This window comes from Athene cunicularia (assembly GCF_003259725.1).
Source record: "Athene cunicularia isolate RWA chromosome 3 unlocalized genomic scaffold, athCun1 chr3_part1, whole genome shotgun sequence".
NCBI lineage: Eukaryota > Metazoa > Chordata > Aves > Strigiformes > Strigidae > Athene > Athene cunicularia.
The window spans coordinates 102,226,467-102,239,992 of record NW_020799097.1 but is presented as its reverse complement, the minus strand read 5'-3'; the positions used below and the strand labels follow the sequence as shown (position 1 = coordinate 102,239,992).

At 39.1% G+C, this 13,526-nt stretch overlaps 1 protein-coding gene across 7 annotated transcripts in view; it reads left to right on the top strand.

Moving 5' to 3' along the window:
* The window catches only part of ESRRG (estrogen related receptor gamma), a 350,096-nt gene extending 341,817 nt beyond the window's left edge, over nucleotides 1-8,279 (top strand). For all 7 annotated transcript variants that reach the window (XM_026844374.1, XM_026844373.1, XM_026844372.1 and 4 more), the window contains one exon: nucleotides 4,564-8,279. In XM_026844374.1, the coding sequence (XP_026700175.1) occupies nucleotides 4,564-4,808 (245 nt within the window). In that variant the 3' untranslated portion in view covers nucleotides 4,809-8,279. The remainder of the gene's footprint in view (nucleotides 1-4,563) is intronic.
* The last annotated feature ends 5,247 nt before the right edge of the window (nucleotides 8,280-13,526 follow it).

The following is a 13,526-nucleotide window of genomic DNA, read 5'->3' as shown; positions in this document are numbered from 1 at the left end:
TACAAACCAGCCTTTAGTTTTCCTCAGAGCAGTATTTTGAGAGGTCTCCTTGCCCTCAGTTCAGGTGCTTTCCAGTCTTTAGCTAGTTGTCACCCTTTGTGGTGTTTTCTAAATGATTCCTGGGTGGCTGGATGTTTGTTTGCTGTATTTGAGATGAAGCTTGAATTTTAAACAAGGTAGATTGTAATCTGAATTTCTGTCTGGACCTTGTGGTGTTTTTCTTGGATGAGAACTCTAGTTTTCTCCCATTTCTGCACAATGATACGATCAATCAGCTAATCAGAAGAGGTACAATTCTATTTTCCCATCCTGTGATGGTGAAAGAAGGCATTTGCAAGGATAGAACGAGATTCTCCAAGCAGAACTCGATGAGTCAATGTCCTCATCTGATGATCTCACTCTCTCCCATCATATTAACGATTTTTTCCCCTGCTAGACTGAAATCCCATGTTCTCAGCAGCACATTGTATCATCAAGTCTTGTGTTTGTCTGTTGAGCTCTTCAGTTTCATCAGCCTGGGATCCTTTTTTTTTCAGGGCATTTATGATAAAATCCTGCTTGCTTTCAAATGACAACACTTTCAAAGTACTCTGTTTAATTTCATTGTCTGTATAGGCACTGATTTTTAAGTGTATTACATCTGGATATTACCTGTGTAGGCTGTAATTGGGAATTATCCAGACTGTCTACAAAGCCACTCCAAAAAAAACCCAACCCAAAACCAAAAAAAGGGCTTTTCTTGGTATAGGAAGAACATTCAAAATCTTTGTACCTAATTTATAATTCAATTTCACATGGTCTGTGGAATTTTTTATTTCTGGATTATCACACACATTCAGTGTTTCCTTTAATTATAGTGGTTCTTGTTGACATTGCCCTTTCTTACTAGTGAGGATTGGGTTTATCAGCAATAAACTAACCTGCTCTGAATTCACTTCTACATCTGCCAGTCTGTAGTTACTGAAAAGACTTCTCTTTTCTTTTATTTTTCCTCCTCTTTTCCCCTTGGCTAGTTCAGCGTTTTCAACCATTTTCCTTATTTTCAAAGGCTTACACCTGAGGGATTAAGATCTACATTCGTTTAATATCAGGAATACAGTGGAAGTTCCAGACTGCAAGGCTAAAACTTGAAGAAGGATCTTTGCAGAGATTAATATTTTCCTGAGCAGTCTGCAAGCTGAATTGTGGTCTAATTAAATAGCACAGATTTAGTGAGTTTGCATTTAAACATTAGCAGACCCTAGAATGGGTAAAGCTGAAATGAGTCTGCATCTTTTCTGTGAATGTGAAGTTAAATTATCATAGTAATTTGATTAAATAATTTTTAAATCTTTCAAGCTAATACACCATTTTAAAAGAACAGTTTGAAGTCTTAATCACTGTTTGGAAGTGCCCTCTCTCTGCTATTTTGTCTTACCCCATTCCCCAGACAAAACCCGTTTCCCAAGTCACAGGTTCCTAAACCGCTCTGTGGACTGCTGTTTGGCAGCAGAGTGCTCGCATTAGGCCAGTGGAGAGCTGGCTGGTCACGTTCTTCCCAGCTGCTAAATTGATTTCAAAGACAGCAACAAATACGTTAAACGCTTCGGTACTATTACTTTTCCATGTAAGCAATTGCTCTGTTTACCGGAGGGATGGTATACAATCAACCTCTGCAAGGAGAGGATAAGATCCCTTGTTTTAAGATGTTGTCCACACAGTGGAAGAGTTTGAGAGCATGGAGTGTAATAGCTGTATCAGAGGGCAGGGTTTGATTCACCTTCCGTTCTTGCATTTTCTGGGAGTGTTCTCTTCCTCTTTTCCCCTCTCACTCAGTTTCTGTGTAAGAAATATATAGAGCATAGATATTCCTCATGCTGCAGGCCAAATTGCTATCCAAACTGCAGAGCTAAAGATCTCAGGGAAGTTTCATCTCTGTGCGAAAAATACATTAGCCTGGCCTCCATCTATCTATTTTCAAACTCAGACGTGGTTGCTGTTACAAATACTGATTCAGGGAAGAACCAGACTAGTTTTATACAGGGTTAAAACCTAAACATTTATGGTCAGGTTCTCAAGAAAGACCTGTTGTCTTATGCAGTATCGTGTAAAAAAAATATCACAAGAACTGTCAGTCTTTGACTCACCAAGCATTTGTTGCTGACAAAATGCTCCAGTTTGGTTCTGTGGCAAATCTGAGTCTGGGGAGAGGAGGAAAAGATGTGTAATTTCTGCACAGACTGCATGCTTTATGGAAAAATTATTTGGAGTAGCATATTGTGTGTTCTATAGCACAACAGTCAATATCCAAGGACTTGGTAAAGAATCAGGGAGTAAAGACAACAATTTGTTTGCATTCCAAATTAAGCCCAGTGGCTGGACCCTATGCTTAAGACATCAGTCACGTTTGTATGTGTGTGTTAGCATGTCTGTATCGATTACATCTGTTTGTAGGACACAGAATTCAGGGCTTTTCCTTTATTGACACAGAATTATTTAATAGAACTGCCGTATTAGAAAACTATAAAAAATGTACGAATTTGGGGAATGGTCTCACATTAATTAAAACTAAATTTTGCTAGAGGTAGTATTTCCCTGCCATCTTTTTAAAATGTTGTAGCCATTTTTTTCCCTAAGAGATGTTTTTGCATTTTTCTGCTTTCAGCACCTTGATGTGCAGTATCACATCCCTGCAGCGTATGTCTTAACTGCACGCTTCTTAGAGCATGTATTCGCTAAGACTCAGAATTATTAAACATGTAAAATTCCCATAGGACTCCATTATGTGTAATTAACAGATAAACTGTCATCAGAATCAATAAAACGTGCTAAATGATCCAAACTTGTATATAATTAAGTGTCTGTTTTAGAGCAGGAGCTGTAACTTTTATTTTTTTTTTCTTTTCAATTTGCACATTTGTTTTGACAATAGAAGCTGGAACATTTTTGTTAACCTGTTATTTACTGGTTTGTGTTTTAGTTTACATGTTTGTGTTTGAAAAGAGAGAGGTGTTTACTATCTGGCCTAATTATCTGAGGAAACAGTTGCACGTCAGCTTTTAGGAAATTAATCTTAGATGCATCTTAATTCTCTGGATGTAATTCAGATATTTGAAGCACGTGCAAACTTTGATGTTGTTATCATCAAAAGGGTAAAACATGAGGCTCTGTCAAAATACTCTGATCCAGAGCATCAGACTGCTTAATACAGGGCTTGGAAACGATGATAGAAGTGGATTCTTCACCATCCGACTCCTCAGTCATTGTTCTGTCTGGGAACAGGAGCTTTATTCCAAAACCAAAAATTACCATGCAAAGCAGCATTGTACTAACTAGAGTTTTCAAAGATATACTTTCATAAAGCCATGTCCCAGTTTCACCCTGAGCTAAGCTTGCACATTGTAGCCTATCCCTAGGACTTGTACCCTCTCGCAGCACTTCTGTTTTCATATGGGGTTTTATTGGCTCTGTACACCTGTCGACCATCCAGATTTTGGTAGCTGATAGGGGCTGTTTGGTGGTCTCTTTCACGTATGACTATTCTTCCTTACTTGCATTCACCTCACTTCGGACCACATCAGGGTTGTTTCAGCATTTATGACTACATAAAAGTAAGAGAATTAGGGCTGCTTGTCCGAAGTCATCTCAGTATGGTCCAGTAACTGCATGTTCTCGGGGACATCTTCCCTTTCTGTATCTATGCTGTTGAGGGTTTTACAGTTATTTCAGTTAGATCTTTTCTTTCTATTTCACACTTCCATTGCTTTAATCTTTTCAGGTCATGTAGCAGTTTAGTTTAGTTTCTGATGTGCATTGTGTCTAGGCTTGTCACTCAATACTTACACCACCAAAACATCTCACCTGGAAAGGTACAGGGCAAGGTGCTTGCTCTGAGTGATTTAGAAAAAATGCAGAACCCCAACAATAACAGGATAAACCCCCCTCTGAGTGGGTGGGAGAGAAGGATTACACCTTGTAGGAGATGTTAGCTTCACAGAACAAAAGCCGTTCAGGAACATCCTAAGTGTTGCCTGTCTGAATGTGCCTGAGGGAGAAAAAATTTGCTAAACCTATCAGGAAATCACATCAAACCTGCTTTTCCCTTGTGTCAGTGCAGTGGTCCTAATCCCACGATTAGCTTCGCTGAGCAGTGGGTAATGACCATGGCTTCCAGCTCTACAGCCTTGGAGCCTGACACAGAATTTTACTGAGCTTTTCCATAGTAGGGCAGTCATTCTTGCTTCCTTGATAAAATGCAGACCTCAATTCACGCAGCCCTTTGGCACTGTCATTTCTTCAAAGCAGTAACTGTAAGAGGTGGTTTATGGAGCAGCAAGGGTGACTGTTTTACTTGTTTGAGGAGGATGAGGAGAAGGATTACTTACACAAGAGTTAATGATACATTTGTAGTTCCACGGTAGTTCCTGATATTTTCCTGAAGGTCAGTGTAGAAATTAGTGGGTAATTATCTTCCTTCTTTGTGAAGGAGGATGGACAGAACCAATGACAGTGTTACGCAGCCATAGTGTTATCTGACTTCTGGTACACCAAACCGAAACCTCCTGTTGCTCCTTTGTTTTGCAGACTCAATGCACATAGAGGATGTTGAGGCAGTGCAGAAACTTCAGGACGTCTTACATGAGGCTCTGCAGGATTATGAGGCCGGGCAGCACATGGAAGACCCACGTCGTGCAGGCAAGATGTTGATGACTCTCCCGCTTCTGAGGCAAACCTCCACCAAGGCTGTGCAGCATTTCTACAACATCAAACTGGAAGGCAAAGTCCCCATGCACAAACTTTTTTTGGAAATGCTGGAGGCCAAGGTCTGACTAAAGCATCATGGGCTTCCCCATCATGCACGTTTTAAAAAAAAAAAAAAAAAAAAAAAAAAAAAAAGGGAAAATAAACAGGATAATAATGGCAAAGAAACTTAGTGTTTAATTAAGGAAAAAATGACTGCACTGATATTTAGCAGCAAGACTGTGAAGCAGCTTTCAACTTTTTCTTCTGTGTCTTTCTGATGCAGTTTTTCTTTTCCTTTTCCTTTTCTCTCTTTTCCTTTCTGTTCTTTCCTTTCCTTTTTCCTTTTCTCTTTTTTCTTTGCTGCTGAACTTTTTAAAAGAGGTCTCTAATTGAAGAGAGATGGAAGCCAGGCCTGCCAAAGGATGGAAATCCATAATATGGATGCCAGTGAACTTATTATGAACCATAATGTCCCCAATGACAAAGGAATCAAAGAGAGAACCACCGTACCTAGCAGTACAGTACAACACGATGAACTGACTGAATGCAGTATTAGATTTCGTAGGAGCAGTCTCTAATTAGACGACTAAGCGACGATGCATCGGCTGCTTCTTATCATTGCATTTTCCATCTAGATCAGTTACAGCCATTTGATTCCTTAATTGTTTTTTCAAGTCTTCCAGATATTTCTTAGGTTAGCTACAATGTAACTTTTTCAGGGAATAGTTTAAGCTTTATTCATTCATGCAATACTAAAGAGAAAGAAATACTGCATTTTTGTGCTGGCTTGAACAATGATGAACAATAATGAAGGACAAATGAATCCTGAAGGAAGATTTTTTTAAATGTTTTGTTTCTTCTTACTAACGGAGATTTTTTTGTACCAGCTTTACCAGTTTTCAGCCATTTATTAATGTGGGAATTTATCTTACTAAAGCAATAGTCGAAGGGAAGGTGCATATTATCACGGATGCAATTTATGTTGTGTGCCAGTCTGGTCCAAAACATCCAGTTTCTTAACATGAGCTCCAGTTTATAACTAAATGTTCACTGACTCAAAGGATTAGATTACACCTACAGTATATCTAAGTAGTCTAACATATAAATACTCCATGTCAAATACCAATCTGTAACAGTGTTAGGAGACAGCGACTGTACAAAGGTATAGTTGCTACGTGATTTCTAACTGCTTCAGTTGCAAATGAACAAGATACTGCCTGTTTGCAAAATTATAACCTCACACGCAGAAAAACCCTATGAACCAATAGTAGCTTAGAGGCAATAAGGCAAATGCCAACGTTTGCAAAATTAAGAAATCAGAGTAGTAGACTTCTGACCAAATTGAAGAATTTAACACTTCTATACCTTATTTATTGATTTAGATTTTATTTTGTAAATGGCAATCTTTAACAAGTAGCTAAACCAGTATATGTGCTTTTCAACCAGTATTGTCACAGCATGAAAGTCAGTCAGTTTCAAGACTGTTACGAGGTGTAATCTAATGTATAAACCGATTAGATGCCCCCAGAAAACTACAGTCGCTAAATAACCAATAAACAATAACCTCCATCAAATGCTATACCAATGTACCAGTGTTAGTAGCTGCTCCCTGTACTATGTGAACATCCTTATTCTATGTACACAGATGTAATTAAAATTGTAATCCTAACAAACAAAAGAAATGTAGTTCAGCTTTTCAATGTTTCATGTTTGCTGTGCTTTTCTGAATTTTTATGTTGCATTCAAAGACTGTTGTCTTGTTCTTCTTGTGGTGTTTGGATTCTTGTGGTGTGTGCTTATAGACACAGGGTAGAATTAGAGACAATATTGGATGTACAATTCCTCAGGAGATTACAGTAGTATATTCTATTCCTTACCGGTAATAAGGTTCTTCCTAGTAATAATTAAGAGATCGAAACTCCAAACAAATACTCGTTATGAACAGATACACACTGAAATCATAATATTTTCAAAACAAGGGATAATTTCTGTAACAGTTTATTATAGAATACCAATGTATAGCTTAGAAATAAAACTTTGAATATTTCAAGATTATAGATAAGTCTAATTTTTAAACGCTGTAAATATAGCTTTTATTCAATCATCTCTCAGATGTTGTTATTAACTCGCTCTGTGTTGTTGCAAAACTTTTTTGGTGCGGACAAGTTTCCAAAACTATTGCTACGTTGTGTGCTTTAAACAAAATAACAATGGGCTGATGCTTCATCAGCCTCGTGCTAGGAAAAAAAAAACAAAACTGTGTATCTATCATTAGCTATATGGGACTATATTGTAGATTGTGTTTTCTCAGTAGAGAAGTGACTGTAGTGTGATTCTAGATAAATCATCATTAGCAATTCATTCAGATGGTCAATAACTTGAAATTTATAGCTGTGATAGGAGTTCAGAAATTGGCACATCCCTTTTGAAAAATGAAAAAAAAAAAAAAAAATTACAACTCCTGGGAAAAAGGTGCTGATTCTATAAGATTATTTATATATGTAAGAGTGCAAAAAAAAAAGTTTATTTTCCAGAAAGTTTGTGCAGGGTTTAAGTTGCTACTGTTCAAGTACACTATATATATATAAATATATAATATAAATATTGTTTTTGCTGTATCACATTAAAGAACTTGGGCTTCAGGGTCAAAAGCCAATCAACTAGAAATATACAAAAACACACAAAAAATGGAGATGTGTTAAAGGCACACGGTGCAAACTTTAGTTTTCATTTTCCGTAATTTTTTGGAGCTGCAAAAGAACAAGTATCTCAAGACTGTAAAAACATTACCTGAAACTTAGCTAAAAGAACTGCACGGGCTTTATAATGTTGTTCATCTTAAACCTTGCTGGAGAAGAGTTCTTTCAAGACCACTTACTTAATGTGAAGTGTTGGGAAAATTTCAAAGGGTGTATGTTTTAGCCATAACGATTTAATTTCTATTTTTGCTTCATTTTTTAATTTTTTCTTATTTAAAGCAATATGATTGTGTAACTCCCAGAAGTTACACATTTGTTTCAATCAGATCAGATTGTTGTATTTATTCCACTATTTTGCATTTAAATGATAACATAAAAAGATATAAAAAATTAAAACTGCTATTTTTCTTATAGAAGAGAAAATGGGTGTTGGTGATTGTATTTTAATTATTTAAGCGTCTCTGTTTACCTGCCTAGGAAAACATTTTATGGCAGTCTTATCGTGCAAAGATCGCAAAAGGACAAAAAAAAAAATTAAACTGCTTATAATAATCCAGGAGTTGCATAATAGCCAGTAGTTAAAAAACGAAACAAAACAACAAATAAAAACAAACATGTCTATAGCTGTAGATGGGCTTCACATCTGTATAGCAATCAACTGTATATTTTTGTGATGTGTATCATACCGTGTGCTCCAACCAATGTCCATTTGTGTAAATGTATTTATTTTATATTGTATATATTGTTAAATGCAAAAAGGAGATATGATTCTGTAACTCCAATCAGTTCAGATGTGTAACTCAAATTATTATGCCTTTCAGGATGATGGTAGAGCAATATTAAACAAGCTTCCACTTTTGATTGCTTTTATTTTATTTTTTGTGTTGTGGGGTTTTTTTGGTTTTATTTTCTTTTTCAGAAAAGGAAACAGGAATTAGCATTACCTTTTGTTACTTCCATTCAAAGAGGAGCCAGAGTTATCACTTCTCCCTTAAAGTACAATATGAGTGTAAATAAGTGCTATATAAAGCCTTGTCAGAATGAATTCCAGTGTGGTACAAGACATTTTGCATACTCTTAAATATGCAAAATGTCTCATAGCACATTAGAATTCAGGCTGACAGGCCTTTATATAGCACTTATTTAATCTTAAAGCATCTTCACATCAACCTGCATTACTCAAAATCATTGCCTCTCTGTCAATGTCATAAAAGAAAACTTTCCCACTATTTTAAGATCACATTAATATCATCTAGAAGTACGTATTTGCTTTCTCCATCAACAACCGAGTCTATCATTCATTTCCTACTGCAGGAGACTCCTTTTGTGTGTTCTGGGGAAAAAAAAAAAAAAAAAAAAAAAATCTGTATTATTTGATCCAGCTTTTCTGAATGGAAGTAAATAGCCACCGGAGCAATAATATAGATTGGTGTTAATGAAGAGCACTGATAAGTCATCAAGATCCAGGGGGGTTAAGGAGCACGGCTGCAAAGTGGCAGTAAATGGCCTCTCAGCCTCTTACCCCCGACAGGTGCGGGGTCAGCCCCTCTTGCATGTGGACCTTTCTGGAACCATCGCAGAAGTGCTAATGTGTGCTTTTCTTGCTGTTTAGCCTATCTTGATAGTATTTTGTCTTTGTGTTTGCCAACATTATTTCTCACCTTCACTGCTGGCTGTTCTCTGGAGGTTCTGGCTGATGGCACAAGGCTGCTGAACAGAATGCTGGCACTCGGGGACGGGGATTGTTTCAGCCAAGCTACCAGGGCAGTGCCAGTGGCTTTTTGTGCTTCACAGTCTTCCAGTAGCAGTATGACTTGAAATGGGAGGGCACCTCTTCCCTGCTACCAGTACCTTCTGTATTTTAACTATCCTAAGAAATATGGGGGGTTGAGTAAAAGGAGCGGAAGAACAATAGTAAGATGAATCCTGTGTGGACTCTTCAAGGAAGGTCAGAACTGTTTTTTCTGTGTTGACACGGCTGTGTACACAGGCATACGTACCTACGCACATACGTATGCATGCACAGAACTGGTTTTCCCTGCTTACTTAGTGTTCTGATTTCAAACTATTTCAAAGTACCTCCTCAAAGCAAAAGGTAGTACTGTACCATAACTTCAAAGTTAAAAAGTAGTATCACAAATTTTCACGCACAAAGGGGGAAAAAAACCCGTAAACACAGTTTTTCCTAGTTTTCCTCAAAATGTAGTTGTTCCTAAGTCATTGGTGAAAATTAACAAAACCGTAGTTACTATCTCTGTACCATTTTTCATGAGAGGATCATGAAGCACCATACAACCATAAATTTAGCATCACAGAAGAGAAAATATGGGGAATGCAGAGATGAAGCCACTTCTAGGGATGCAACTGCAGAGTTGTTTTGGTTTTCTTTCTGTCTTCTGCCATTGTCTCTGCAGTATAGCCAGGATGGACACACAAATCCATCAGAAACGTTTCGGTAGGCAGAAATGTTTCAGTAAGTATCTGTGGGGAATTTGTCTAGGAGCACAAACCTCTCTAAAGTATGAAAATAACCACTAAATCTTTAAAGAAAACTTAAAAAAGGGGCTTGGAGCGCTGGCATTCACAGCTTGCCCAGCAGGTCCTGCTACAGCTCTCAACTGCTGCATCCCCAGCCTGTGGCTGCAGCAACACCACGGAGCTAAAATAAGGAGATGCCAAACTGACAAGAGCCTTCCTGTGGTGGGTATGGCTTAGCTCAACAAAACTAGATTTTGGCTGACATGGCCTACATCGCCCTTCCTCTCCCCTACTCCCCCTTGCCAATAAAAGAAGCCATCCCAGGGTAAGAGCATGGTTTTGCCACTGTGGGTGCTTGTTTGACGGCTTCTGCCCCTCTCACCGCACCAGCCTGGCTGCAGAGTGCTCTGCTCCTGCCACGCTCTTACCGCTGGCACCCGTGCCCGCTCACAAGCTGGCCGATGCCGTCAGTGCTGATGCAAAAGGAAAATGCGCCACTTGCTGAGCTGGCTACTAAATGGCGTGTGATTTTTGATGGGCTCTGACTTTTCTTTGGAGATTTGCATCCAAGTGGTGGTCTCACTTGATGTCATTTGGGCTTTTTGTTTAGTTGGCAGGTTTTTTTGATCTTGTGAATTCAGTGTGAAAAGGTCTGGCAAACACCAATAAAAAGGAGTCTGTTGTGGTGCCTTCAGCGGCTCCTTTCTTTGAGAAAGAAATGACATGAAAATCATGCACTGGTCAGTGCTATTACACATGCAGTTATGTTGCTTAATACACAATGCCAGTGCTGTTCAAATACTAACAGAAATTAAATATGTAAAAAAAACCAAACCCACAACCAAACCACCAAAACCAAAAGAATGATTCTGAAAGATAGCAGAGAGGGAAATACTGTCCTTAGTAGGACAAGCCCTCACGCTGTACATCTTTTAAGTGTCCTCCTGTAGCATTGCCTGGTAATACCATACTTGAAAAAGAAACCCTAAGCACAAAAACACCTGAGACCTTCTGTGTACAGGCTTTTGCAGCAGAAAACACCTCTCTAATTTTTTTTTAATGTTACCTCTCCTGGCTCCTGCATTAAACTCAAGAATGGGACACTTCCATCTGTTTTCTGAATTTTTTTCTGCAGCTTTGTTTATTTTCCTAAACAGCTTTTTTTACTTGCACCTTTCCTTTACTTTGCATTTCATCTCTCTTGTGTAATGTAGGTCTCTGATTTCACATGGCACTTTGCTAATTACTATATCCTTCGTTATACAGCCTGCCTGCTGTAGCTGCCTCACAAGGAGTGTGCTTTTTCTGTCTGCTAAGATACTGATTCTGTGTGTATAGGTTGTCTCTAACATATAGGTCACAAACTTCCTCATTGTGGTTGCTATTAAAGAAGAAGAAGAAAAAAAAAAGTATAGAAAAGAATATGGATGCATTTATTTACATTTAACGTTTTTATTCATAAGTGTTCAAAAGTGTTTGCATTTCCACATCCCAGCCATGCTAATCATTAGTGTTTTGTTAAGACTAAAGGCCGCTCTTAGTGTTCAGATTCCCAAACCTGGCTCCTTACAATCTCCGTTAATATAAAAAAGCAAGTGGCGGTAGATTGATTACACGCAGGCTCTTATTATTAAGCAGAACAGAAAAGAAAGGAATTTCAAAATATAATCCTCCATTCCCAGGAGTATTTGTCTTGTTCTCCATGAAGTTAAAGGTCTGAAATAATGTGCCCATCAGGAGCTCAATGTTGCATGTCCATGCCAGTTGGTCCAAGGGCTTGTTATGATGGTAATGACCTGCTGAAACGTGAGCTTTGATGGCAACAATACAATTGCTACCAGCTCACCCGCTGGGAGAAATATTTTATTATTGTCAAATGCCCTCCGCAGAGATTTGTTTTGCCTGTTCCTGTTTAAATTAAATTCAGAGCAGAACTGCATTATTATTTCTCCAGAGTATATTTGAAATAAACAACTAGTCTCCAAATTTGGGATTCCTGGTTAGTTTAAATTTTCTTATTAGCAGAAAAATTACAATAGGTGACAACATAGCTGCAGGAATATTACTATGGCAGCCATACAAGAGATTTACACACTGAGAGCATGGCCTAAAAGCACAAGAACTCCCTTCTACTTTACAAATGCCAGCCAAATTAATAATTACCCGTGCCATAAATTCTCCAGCTTTCAAGAATGATATCAGTGCTCTTCTGTGTCACACTAGAGGAATTTTGTCATAAGACTAAGTGATGTTCTTTATAAAGAGCGTTGCTTGTATGTAGAAAGAGGCCCAAGAAAACAACCCTTGCCACTCCATATTACAGCAGCTCAGTGAATGAGTGACAGCAGGACTTCAGAGTCATTTACTGCTGCTTTCTCAAGGCAAAACTATCTCCTTATGCCTGTGAAACAGAGCAAATTTTGTTCCACATTAAATGGGCCAGATTATCTCTTCCACAAGCTAAAGAGACAACACTAAATCCCAGCTCATGTAATTTCCTTCAAAATTGTTCTGCTCAGGCTGGGTGTTCCCAGGAGCGCCACCAGCAGAATTATCCAGCAATTCAGCTGTACTTAAATTGGCAGATGTCGGAGATTTAAGACAGTCCCGAAGCCTTAACACAAATCCTCTACTTCTGTACTGCCTCGTGGCCTCTCCTCACTCGTCAGCCGATGCCACCGTTGCTGCCTGCTGCCAAGCAGCTGATCCCGTGGACCGACAAGCTGCCGGGCAGTGTCATGATTGCCTTGTTCAATCCAGCACTGAGAACCAGGAGGGGGGCAGAAGATGTGCATCTCTCTCTTGCTAAAAACAAGCTCTAACCCTGTGTTTCTCATTCATGATGCCTGGTTATCTGCTTGCTGTTTGCCTTTTTCCTTGTTTTCTGAGTGCTCACGCCAGTGTAAAGCTGTTCCATCTCAAGACTGGGTGATTTTTGTACCCTGCTTTGATGAAAGATGCTTTACCCAGAACGGCACTTGAGTAGTGCGGGGCAGGCATCTTAGCATGGGCAAGGTGATACCTGTAAGCTAATGGTGCAAGGGCAGGTCATCTGCCTCACATCAAGCTGTAGACATCTATTAGTGGAGCTACCACACTCCTGAAGAGGAAGAACATTTACAAGAGAGATGAGGACTGCTGGGTACACCTCCCCTGCAGTGATTCCCTTCCAACTGCATTTCCCAGCCCCTAGCACAAGCTGCCAGCCACTCACACCAGCCGTGATCTGATCAGCAGAGAGCAGGGACCACCGTGGCCAGAGATATGAGCCAGCATAGTTGGGGATTCCAGAATCACAGAATACCAGGTTGGAAGAGACTTTAAGGATCATCTGGTCCAACATTTCTTGGCAAAAGTACGGTCTGGACAAGATGGCCCAGCACTCTTGTCGAGCTGAATCTTAAAAGTGTGCAATGTTGGGGAATCCACCAGTTCCCTGGGGAAATTATTCCAGCGGCTGATTTTTCTCACTGTGAAAAATTTTCCTCATGTCCAATTGGAATCCCCTCAGGAGTAACTTATGCTCATTATCCCTTGTCTTTTCCTTGTGTCTCCTTGCAAAAAGTGAGTCTGCATCTTCTTTGTAGCCACCCTTTAAATACTGAAACATGGTGATAAGGTCTCCCC